The sequence below is a fragment of the Mytilus californianus genome, unplaced genomic scaffold (assembly GCF_021869535.1).
Source record: "Mytilus californianus isolate M0D057914Y unplaced genomic scaffold, xbMytCali1.0.p SCAF_3, whole genome shotgun sequence".
Classification (NCBI taxonomy): domain Eukaryota; kingdom Metazoa; phylum Mollusca; class Bivalvia; order Mytilida; family Mytilidae; genus Mytilus; species Mytilus californianus.
In genome coordinates, this window is record NW_026262679.1 from 97,568,765 (window position 1) to 97,579,846 (window position 11,082).

An 11,082-nucleotide genomic window follows, 5' to 3' on the forward strand; every position below is an offset into this window, starting at 1 on the left:
GTCAGGTTTCTCAATCTTTAGTTACCTATATGTAGTGTTTTTGGTACTGCTGATTTTCGTTTCATCATGATGTTGTCTGGTTTTATTTTTATGCCCCGTAGCGGTGGGGGCATTAAGTTTTACCCTTGTACGTCTGTACGTACGTACATACGTCCGTACGTCCCAAAATTGGTTTCTGTTCTCTAACTTGAGTTTGCTTCAACCAAATGTTGTGAAACTTATACACAATGATTATTACCACAAAACACAGATCAAGTTTGAATTTTGGTGGCGTCACTTTAGCCGTTCTTGAGTTATGCCCCTTTATAAATGGAAAAATTGCAAAAATTTTAGTTTCCGTTCTCTAACTTAAGTTTGCCTCAACCAAATGTTATGAAACTTATACACAATGCTTATTACCACAAAACACAGATCAAGTTTGAATTTTGGTGGTGTCACTTTAACCGTTCTAGAGTTATGCCCCTTTATAAATGGAAAAACTGCAAAATTTTTATTTTCTTCTAAATATCAAGTAATTTTCAAAATTAGAGTTATCTTCCTTTGTCCATGATTATAGTTGAATCAACTACAATCAATGCTTTATACAATGCAATGTTTAATTTTAACTTCCACTGATAAAACACAGATCAAGTTGAATTTGGGTAGTGTCACTTTAACCATTATTGAGTTATACCCCTTTATAAATGGAAAGATTGCAAAATTTTTAGTTTCCATTCTGTAACTTAAGTTAGCACCAACTAAACATTATGAAACCTATACACAGTATTCATTACCACAAAACTAAGATCAAGTACAAATTTTTTGTTTCCGTTTTCTAACTTTAGTTTGCCTCAACCAAATGTTATGAAACTTATACACAATGCTTATTACTACATAATACAGATTAAATATGAAATTTGGTGGCAACACTTATACCATTCTTCAGTTATGTCCCTTTATAAACATGAAAATTGCTGAATTTTTTAGTTTGTCTCAACCAAATGTTATAAAACTTATACACAACCGTTCTAGAGTTATGCGTGTTTACAAATAGAAAAATTGCTGAATTTTTAGTTTCTGTTCTCTACTTAAGTTAGCCTCAACCAAATCTTATGAGACTTACACACAATGCTTATTACCACAAAACTCAGATCAGGTTCAAATTTGGGTAGCATCACTTTTACCGTTCTTCAGTTATGTCCCTTTATAACTATATGATATGCAAGCAGGGGCATCATCTGTGTCCACATGTGGACACTATCCACATTTATTTACTTATGATTTTTGATAGCCTACTCCTTACCTTATTCTCATTAATTAAATGAATTTACTAAGGTAATTTTAAATTTGCAGTGATGTGTGAGGTTTGCTTTCTATAAGAGACCTCACAATGACTTTGAGATGAGCTATAAAAGCACTATTTCTTTACCTGTGGCTTCATCTAGTGCATGTAGGGATTTTGTGTCACAATATCTTTTAATTTCTTCATAAATGTACTTCACAGCAGACAAATTCTTAATGTCCAATTTTCTGTTTTTATTGCCCCACAACAAAGTTGTCGGGGCCATATAGTTATACCCTTATCCGTCATTCTGTCAGTCAGTCATTCCGCAATGAACAGTTATACAGACTTTTTTTCTAAATGCCTTCATATATATTGAGCTGATTTTTAGTATGTGAGTCTACTATGATGAGTTACAGATCGAGTATAAGTATGGTTCCGCTCCGCTGATTTTTGCCAAAATTACGGGCTTTGGACTTTGAAAATTTCATAGAAATAGCAGTTATACGAACTTTTTTTCTAAACGCCTTCACATATTGAGCTAATTTTAAATGCACGTTTACGGGACGTATTATGGTATACCGTTGACTGTCTGTCCGTCCGTCCGTCATCAACATGTCGAACACTAAATCAAAAACACTTTAACCAATTTGCATGAAACTTTGGTGAATTGTTTATATCTATTGACCTGAGTTCCCTTTCGATTTTTATAAATTTTAGATTTTACGTTTCCGAGTTATGGGGTTTTATTCATTAAAAAAGGGGGATTTTCCAGTTTTCGGACAATAACTCAAGAATGCTTTCACCAACTTACAAGAAATTTGGTGAATTGTTTATTTCTATTGACATGAGCTCCCTTTTGATTTTTATAAATTTTAGATTTTACGTTTCCGAGTTACAGGGTTTTATTCATAAAAAAAGGGTGATTTTCCAGTTTTCGGACAATAACTAAAAAATGCGTTCAGCAGTTCTCATGAAACTTTGGTGAATTGTTTATATCTGTTGATGTAAGCTCCCTTTAGAATTTTATAAATTTTAGATTTTACATTTCTGAATTGTTGGGTTTTATTCATTAAAAAAGGGGGGATTTTCCAGTTTTTGGACAATAACTCAAAAATGCTTTCAGCAGTTCTCATGAAACTTTGGTGAATTATTTATAGCTATTGATGTAATCTCCCTATTGATTTTCATAAATTTCAAACTTGACATTGAGAAGAAATTGAACTTTATTTGTTTATAGTCTGACAACAGATTTACAAAGTATTGCGCAACAGCACAATGTATTGCACAACAGCAAGAAATCTTTAATTGAATATAAATTCAATTCATATAACCAATTTCAAGTTCTTTGACTGCATTTATTCAGAAACCTATAATATGTCAAATATTTAATTACAATCCAAATTCAGACCTGTATCAAGCTTGAATATTGTGTCCATTTTTGCCCCAACTGTTCAGGGTTGGACCTCTGCGGGCGTATCCAGCTGCGCTCAGCGAAGTAGTTTATTAGTATGTGAATCTACTATGATGAGTTACAGATCAAGTTTAGGTTTGGTTGCACTCCACTGATTTGTGCCGAAATTAGGGTCTTGGGGATTTTTTGTGAAAATACCAGTTATACAGACTTTTCTTCTAAACCCCTTCATATATTGAGCTGATTTTTAGTATGCGGGTCTACTATGACGAGTTACAGATTGATTTTCTGTCTGGTTCCACTCCACTGGTTTGTGCCAAAATTATGGGCTTTGGACTTTGAAAATTTCGTGAAAATAAGTTATTCAGACTTTCATTCTCAAATTTCCACTCCTAAAAATGGTGTCAAGTTTTTATTGCGAGCGTGACCATTTGTGTTGTTCCGACACATCTAGTTGGTAATGCAGAAAATGGCAAAATATACCATGTGAATTGGGTCATTTCTCAATCTGTTACAATTACAACTGTATGAATTTAATATCAGAATATTCTAATAATTCTAATATTTAATTTGCAGCCAGCACAACAGAAATACAGTGCCCATTATTTCCCTAAATCTTCTAGTGATAGACATCAGTCATTTGAGGAGAGAAAGAAAATTATGATAGAAACTGCTAGACAGAGATACATAGAAAAACATGGACTACACTGACATATCTTTATTACTTTTGTTTTATTATCATCATTCATGAGAAGAGTTGCCATTGACATATTGGCTGATATTTATGCAATTGATGTATAGACAAAATATTCTGTAGAATGTTTTAGAAAATTCAGTGAAATGGGAAAGTAATTATCATATAGTGAATCATTACAGACAATATGGTTTTCATGTGACAATTGACTGTGTATGGACTATGTGTAAAACATTTTACACACTGTGTTAACATCAATCTTATATTTTGACATCATTCAGAGATGTTCAATTGTTTTTATTTGTTGAACCTATATTATTGTTTTTCTTCTGTTCCAATAATATACATGTGTTGAAATTCCTTAGGATTATAGAAAAGTTTATTGAAAGAGAAGAATAATTTATCATTACAGAAAATATTGGTTTTATATTTTTCAGTTAATCTATAATGTGAAAATAATTTAATCATATGATTGTTGTTTATCAAATTCAGTTTAAAGGCCCTATATCAAAAATGCTTTAAGTGTCCCTCATTGGTTTGTTTTTCAAACTTTATTAATGACCCATACAATTTTACCCTTGCCCTTTATTCTATCATTCAAAGGTGTAACAACTGTCTGCCCTTCTTTGTTGTTTACAGCTATCAGACTTGCCAACTATCCCAATTTATGGGGGATATGTCCAATGGGAGGGGTTGGCCTGACTATTTAAATCCTCTATTATGTGAACTTTATACAAATAGTTATTCAAATGAGTTTAATGGCATTTAAGTACATATATCTATACTACTGAAATAACGAGGTCCAATTTGTTAGTCGGCATAACGCAAAAACGACGAATCAATCAATTCAACTTTAGATATAACTAATATAGTACAATGGTGTTGATTAATAAAAATGACACCATCCCAGGCCCTTTTGTTTTCCACATAATCAATATTACCAATAATTAACAAGTTCTTAGTCGAATCCGATACCGATACCAATAGTATATGTCACATGTAGTTTCCAGTTGTAGTTCTTCTTTATCCTTCCCTCCACTATCTGGAGTACCACTTCTATATTGTAGTGAGAAAACCAGGACGGGTTCAAACAGAAAGATTTTGAAAGCAGAGAAAACTGTGCACCTTAAAATAAGCATGACTTTATCAGATGACAATGGGAATACTAAAAATCCAGGCTAAAAATAAAGCACAGGTACTTTAATTCAGTCACAGACCCGCGATGTCACGGGTGTGTTCTAGTACTCCTAAAAAATTATAGTATATCTTATTGAATATACTTTAGACATGTATACAAAATGCACTAGGTCCTCTTATGCTTAAAATCCCCCATGGAGATTTTGAAAAGTTGGCAGGTATGAGCTATTGATCTGGTATGTATAATAATCATTCTTAAATCTAGTTTACATGTTGAATTGATTTCTTTTGACAGCACTGCTGCTCTTGTACTTAATTATAATCTTCAATTTGTGTACATTTGTTTTGTCATGCCTGCATATATTGACTTTTGACTTTTAATAAATGTAATTGGTAATGAAGAAATGCAAATTGAGCTTACCTTTATGTTAATTGGTTTTGGTTGTGCTTCTTTTATAGAACAGTGGCCTTTCAAGTTTCAAAGTTTCATTAAAAACAAGTGAAGCAAAGTGAGATACAAGTGTTTTTTCTGTCATCATTATGAACATGTAATTTTCAATTTGCTGATTTTATCCATTTCTCCATAGGTACTTATGATACTAAGTTTGTGGATTTTGTTTATAGTTGTATTAGCATACTTACATCTGAATTAAATACAGTATATGAAGCCCTGTGCAGCCAGTTATACTAGCAACCTTGAAATTTTATTATTGTTGAAATGTTAATATTTTAGATAAGTTTTATGATATGCTATTTATTTTATAGAATAAAGTAGTTTGCATTCTATTATATTATTATCTGAATATCTAATTTTCAAAAAGATTGTGAGGCCTTAGTCTTAAGGCATTCTGGAAGAAACCTGAAACTGATTTCTCTTCAGAATTTTTGCATGTACTTTGTATATCCACTACCATATACTTACAGTATTATGAGAGTCCAAATTCTGCTGTTGATTTTAATAAAAATCAGGCAGCTTAGTTATTTTTTTAAAGCTTTTTTGTTTGTTTTACAGGCAATGCACAACAATGCACTTTGAATCTATTCATATCTTGTTCTGTTTGTTTTCATTTTGATTCACTAATCAGAATACATATATTGATAGCATTGTAAGAGTTCTTTATTTGTAGCAATCAAGAATAACTTTACATTGAGGAGAAATTTAACTTCAGATTTGATAACAATTTGAAAATTTCAAATTATTTTTGTCCTTTTAACCAGACATTTTTTTACTTTTTGTTTAATCATATATAACATTTTATGATGCTTTCAATATAACTTATTTTCTATTCATTTGTAACAGCACACTGTTTTAGATGGGTCATAAAAATCATGTTATTTTATTTAACAAATTACAATGTATCTACCTCACAGTATTAAATTCATCACAGAAGATTAGATATTGTTTAGGACATGTAATGTAAAGGAAAAGACAGATGCACTTTGTTGTATAAAGCATACACCCACTCTTAATTCAAAGTATATGGAAAACATTAAAAGGCGTCTGACAGATCTGAAAAGAGCTCAGACATAACTACTCATCACTGTTGAGCTGCTGACCAAATATGAAATTATTCTGTTCAATAGTTATTGGAGAAAGGTGTGAAGAAATAGATTGAAGTTCATCCACCATATTGAAAAATTTAAAGTATTGGCAAACAGGAAGTATAAGTGTCTCACATATCTGAAAAAAAAGCTCACACATTACAACTCATCATTGTCAGACTGCTGACCAAATATGAAGTCATCTTGGTCAATAGTACCTGTCAAAAGTATGACAAAAATATTTGTTGGACAAATTGATGAAATAATGGACAGATAAGATGAAAACAATATTGGTATAAAATGACCTGTTGTCCATACTTTGCAATTTTTTTCTGAACTTCATCAAATACTTTCCTTATTTGAAACTACTGGTAATTTGAACCAAATAATGTAATTTTGCATCATGGGATAAGTGAATATTTTGTATGAAGATGCTGAGACTGACCAATACAAATATGAGCATGTCATTTTAAGTTAAACTAATGATTGATTTCTGAATTGATATTTGCCTTTCATGGCGATATACTAAAATGATGATAACACTCTTGAATTACGCACTGGAGTTGCTCTTAGTTGCAGAAGTCGGATCTGAATTTTGGAACATACTGCCATTTCTTGTCTTGATTTCTAAATCATTAAAAATAGCTACTGGTATATAAATAAAATTTAATGTAATGTTCATTTGCTCCCAGTATATAAATTAATATTAATGGAGTTGTTTGTATGTTGAAGGTTGATTTTTAATTCAGATAACCTAAATAAAAGGGATATTTAATCGGGCTAAGTAAGATTAAAGAATCCATTAGCCTTTCCTCATCATTTCAGAAAAAGCATAACTAGTTGAGGCTGCCCTAGTTCTGCGAGTTTTAAACAAACCAGCATCAATACAGTTTTCATCCATCTAGTAAATGGATAGGTGACTGGTCTCAATGGTTAAGAAAAAATAATATATTATTTATTGTATGCATTGCATTTCATTGATGGACAGCAATGTTGATGACAGCTTTCAATCATCTGGTTTTACAAAGGCAACATCTCACATGATAACAATATTGTATATAATTTTTACATCTTTTGTCAACAAAATTATTCTGTATGTATGAATTTGTTATTGACGGCTTCTTTGGTGCTCTATTGTAATACATCTTGATGCATATAGCTTAAAATAACATCAGCATGTTTTTCATTTGCGCTTCAAATTTTAATTTATTGAAAAAAAGTATCTTGTATATGATCATGTTATTTCTATAATTGCTCTAAAGATAAATTATGGCATTCATTCAGTGTTCTCCCCAGGGCCTTTTAGTATCATGGTAATGTGATGCTATAATCTTAAATGTGATGCTATCTGAAGTGGTTTTCTTATAGATTATGTTATGGATGTGATACTATAATTTTTATAAACAAGATGGTATTTCAATTTCCCCTGTTTACCAGGATGCTAAATGAAATATCTGGGGAGAACACTGTCATTATAATTTTGTTTGCATTTTAAATATTAGATATCATAATGTTATATTTCATGTGCTTTACTGAATGCAAATACATTAAGTTTTTGGTGAAGTAAATCAAATAAAAACGTGTATGCCACTTCATTGTAGATGATACTTGGTTATTATATGGATATCCTGAATTTGAATTTTGGAGGTCTTGAAATATTTCAGTAGCTCCCTAAATAATATATTTTTCACCAAATCCACACCTCACAGACATCTTTATGGTGTGCAATTAAATTTGTTAAAAACTATCAATACAAGTATTTTCAATGTAAGTGAAACGAAGATTAGGAGGTATGAATTCTTTAATATACATCCCTCTAATTTCCACTGTATATCAACCTGTCATACTCCTGAAATATAAAGATGTTAGAAAAGGGAAAATATTAAATTCCCAAAATTCACTTCAAAAGATGAGTAAAAAATGTTTGAATTTGAGCAATTTTCTCTGCCTCCCCCTCCCCAAAATTTTTTTTAGGGAAAAAATTGGCCCATATATATTGTGCACCATATTTTTCTTTCTTTTTGTTGTGCATGGAATGAGAGCAGCAGAGAAAATATCAATGGATTGTATTGTTAATTTGTATAATGTAATGCCAAGAGGCAATATGTAATGTTAAATTTCTGTTGGGTTTAACCTGTACTTGAGGCAAGATAAAAATATATTCCTAGGCTATTATTCTTTGTGTTATATATTTTCAATCCTCTTAATTTTTTTTTCAGTATCAAAAAGAGTTAGGAATTTATATAAATACAAAATAAACCATGGCCTTCATTAATCCTTTTTCATGAAAATCGAATGATTTAAAAACAAATTTTGTTATATAGTAGTTTTCATTAAGGTTTGTGTCAAAATACCAAAATGTGCCCTGAATTGTTCAGAAAACAATGACAAAGGTATAATCTGAAGCAAAATCTTTTACCATCTTTATGGTAATTTACATTTGTTACGTCCCATGAATTTTAAACTAGACCACCATTTTGTATTTAAGAACAACATATTAAAATTTGAAAAGCATTGGTTGAATGGATCATAAGTTATAATACAGAAACCAAATAAAGTGTCATTTTCCAGTCTATCAAGGACAATAATTAGTGAATGGTACAAGGGAAAATTGTCAATATCGAACCCGACCTCAATTTTGCCATCAGTAGTAACATATTAAAATTTGAAAAGCATTGGTTGAACAGTTCATAAGTTATTACACAGAAACTGTTGGCAGCTGTGCAGCCGCTCACCTGCAGTACTTCACCAAATTAATAACTGAATTTTTCCTACAGAAACCCAGTATAGAACCATTATGGCAGCCAGGAAACCAACCCAACCACAGGATTAAAAGACTTTGACTTGGGACAGGCACATTAAGAATGTACAATGTCATTTCTTTTCAAGCTTTGTAGAAATATTGTAACATACACAGCATTTAAAAATAGCATTGAAAGAAGCAGAAGGCTTGGAGGGATTTCTGACAGGTTAATAAAACATTTGTCAATCAACAATATACAGTACAAAATCATTCGTTCTTATAATGAGGAAGACCTACTAAGAGTACAATCAAGTTATGTTGATCTATAATCAAATAATGAACTTTGATGGTAATCTGAGATTGGTCTGATGCCATGGGCCCAACAAGCCCTAAAAAGGGCCGTCAGAGCAATCTCAGACTGTTGGTTTCGCAGGAAGTGCAGTAGTGAAACATACATCAGTGGAACATTGTATAAAGCTTGAAATTCTTCTTTATCTGTCAGTTTTCGAAAATTTTGGTGTGATAACACAGAGTTGATAGAATCAACTACCTAGTAATGACTTGCAAGTCACTAACATAACCAATACATTAGTGCCCTTTTCAGTGATGTCTGCCATCATTTATGAGCCATTTGCCTTTTTGGGGTTTTTGTCAAGCCTGCAGAAAGCTCGACATAGGGATAGTACTTTAAGCAATAGGTCTACTATATGTGGTGTATGGAATGATTGTAAGGTGTACATGTCCAACTGGCAGGTGTCATCTGACCTTGGCCTCATCTTCATGGTTCAGTGGTTAAAGTAAAGTTTTTGTGTTTTGGTCTGTTTTTATGCCCCACCTAGGGGCATTATGTTTTTTGGTCTGTGCGTCCGTTCGTCCGTTTGTCCGTCTGTTCGTCCGTCTGTCCCGCTTCAAGTTAAAGTTTTTGGTCAGGTAGTTTTTGATGAAGTTGAAGTCCAATCAACTTGAAACTTAGTACACATGTTCCCTATGATATGATCTTTCTAATTTTAATGCCAAATTAGAGTTTTGACCCCAATTTCATGGTCCACTGAAAATAGAAAATGATAGTGCGAGTGGGGCATCTGTGTACTATGGACACATTCTTGTTCGAATACTGTATGCAATAGGTCAACTATATTTGGTGTATAAAAATATTTTACGATGTACATGTCAGTCTGGCAGGTTTTATTTTACCTTGACCTCATCTTTACGGTTTATTGCTCAATTTTAAGTTTTTGTGTTTTGGTCTGTTTTTCTTAAACTATGAGCAATAGGTCAACTATATTTATACCCCACGCAACGAGTTGCGGAGGGTATAATGTTTTTGACCCGTCCGTCCGTCTGTCCGTCAGTCTGTCAGTCCTGTTTCTTGTCATCGCAACTCCTCTCAAACCACACAACAGAATTTCACGAAACCCTTTTTAGATAATAAGGACATACTATGTAGTTGTGCATATCGACAGGAAATTACGATTCAGTTTTTTTTCCAGGAGTTACGCCCCTTTGAATTTATTTACTTTAATGAACTACTGCAACCTTTTGTCATCGCAACTCCTCTCAAACCACACAACAGAATTTCATGAAACCTTTTCAGATAATAAGGACATACTACGTAGATGTGCATATCGACAGGAAATTACAATTCAATTTTTTTTCCAGGAGTTACGCCCCTTTGAACTTATTTGCCCAATATACGACTGCAACCTTTTGTCATCGCAACTCCTCTCAAACCACACAACAGAATTTCATGAAACCTTTTCAGATAATAAGGACATACTACGTAGATGTGCATATCGACAGGAAATTATGATTCAATTTTTTTTCCAAGAGTTACGCCCCTTTGAACTTATTTGCCCAATATACTACTGCAACCTTTTGTCATCGCAACTCCTCTCAAACCACACAACAGAATTTCATGAAACTGTGTAGATAATAAGGACATACTATGTAGATGTGCATATTGACAGGAAATTATGATTCAATTTTTTTTTCTGATACAATTTTTTTTCTTACACTTATTTTATTTCTCCAATGACAATGTGGGGACGTGTGGTATGTGAGCGCGCTCACTAAGGTTCTTTAATTGGTGTATGGAATGATTGTAAGGTGTATATGTCTGTCTGGCAGTTATCATCTGACCTTGACCTCATTTTCATGGTTCATTGGTCAATGTTAAGTTTTTCTGGTTACTTTATGCAACAGGTCAACTATATTTAAAGCATGTAATGATTGTAAGGTGTACATGTCTGTTTTGCAGGGTTCATCTGACCTTGACCTCATATTATGGTTCA

General features: G+C 32.4%; 1 protein-coding gene across 1 annotated transcript in view; it reads left to right on the forward strand.

Moving 5' to 3' along the window:
- The window catches only part of LOC127733308 (lipid droplet-regulating VLDL assembly factor AUP1-like), a 35,770-nt gene extending 27,547 nt beyond the window's left edge, over positions 1-8,223 (forward strand). The window contains exon 12 of the mRNA XM_052242678.1: positions 3,252-8,223. Coding sequence (XP_052098638.1) covers positions 3,252-3,386 — 135 coding nt within the window. The 3' untranslated portion in view covers positions 3,387-8,223. The remainder of the gene's footprint in view (positions 1-3,251) is intronic.
- Positions 8,224-11,082: the final 2,859 nt, after the last annotated feature.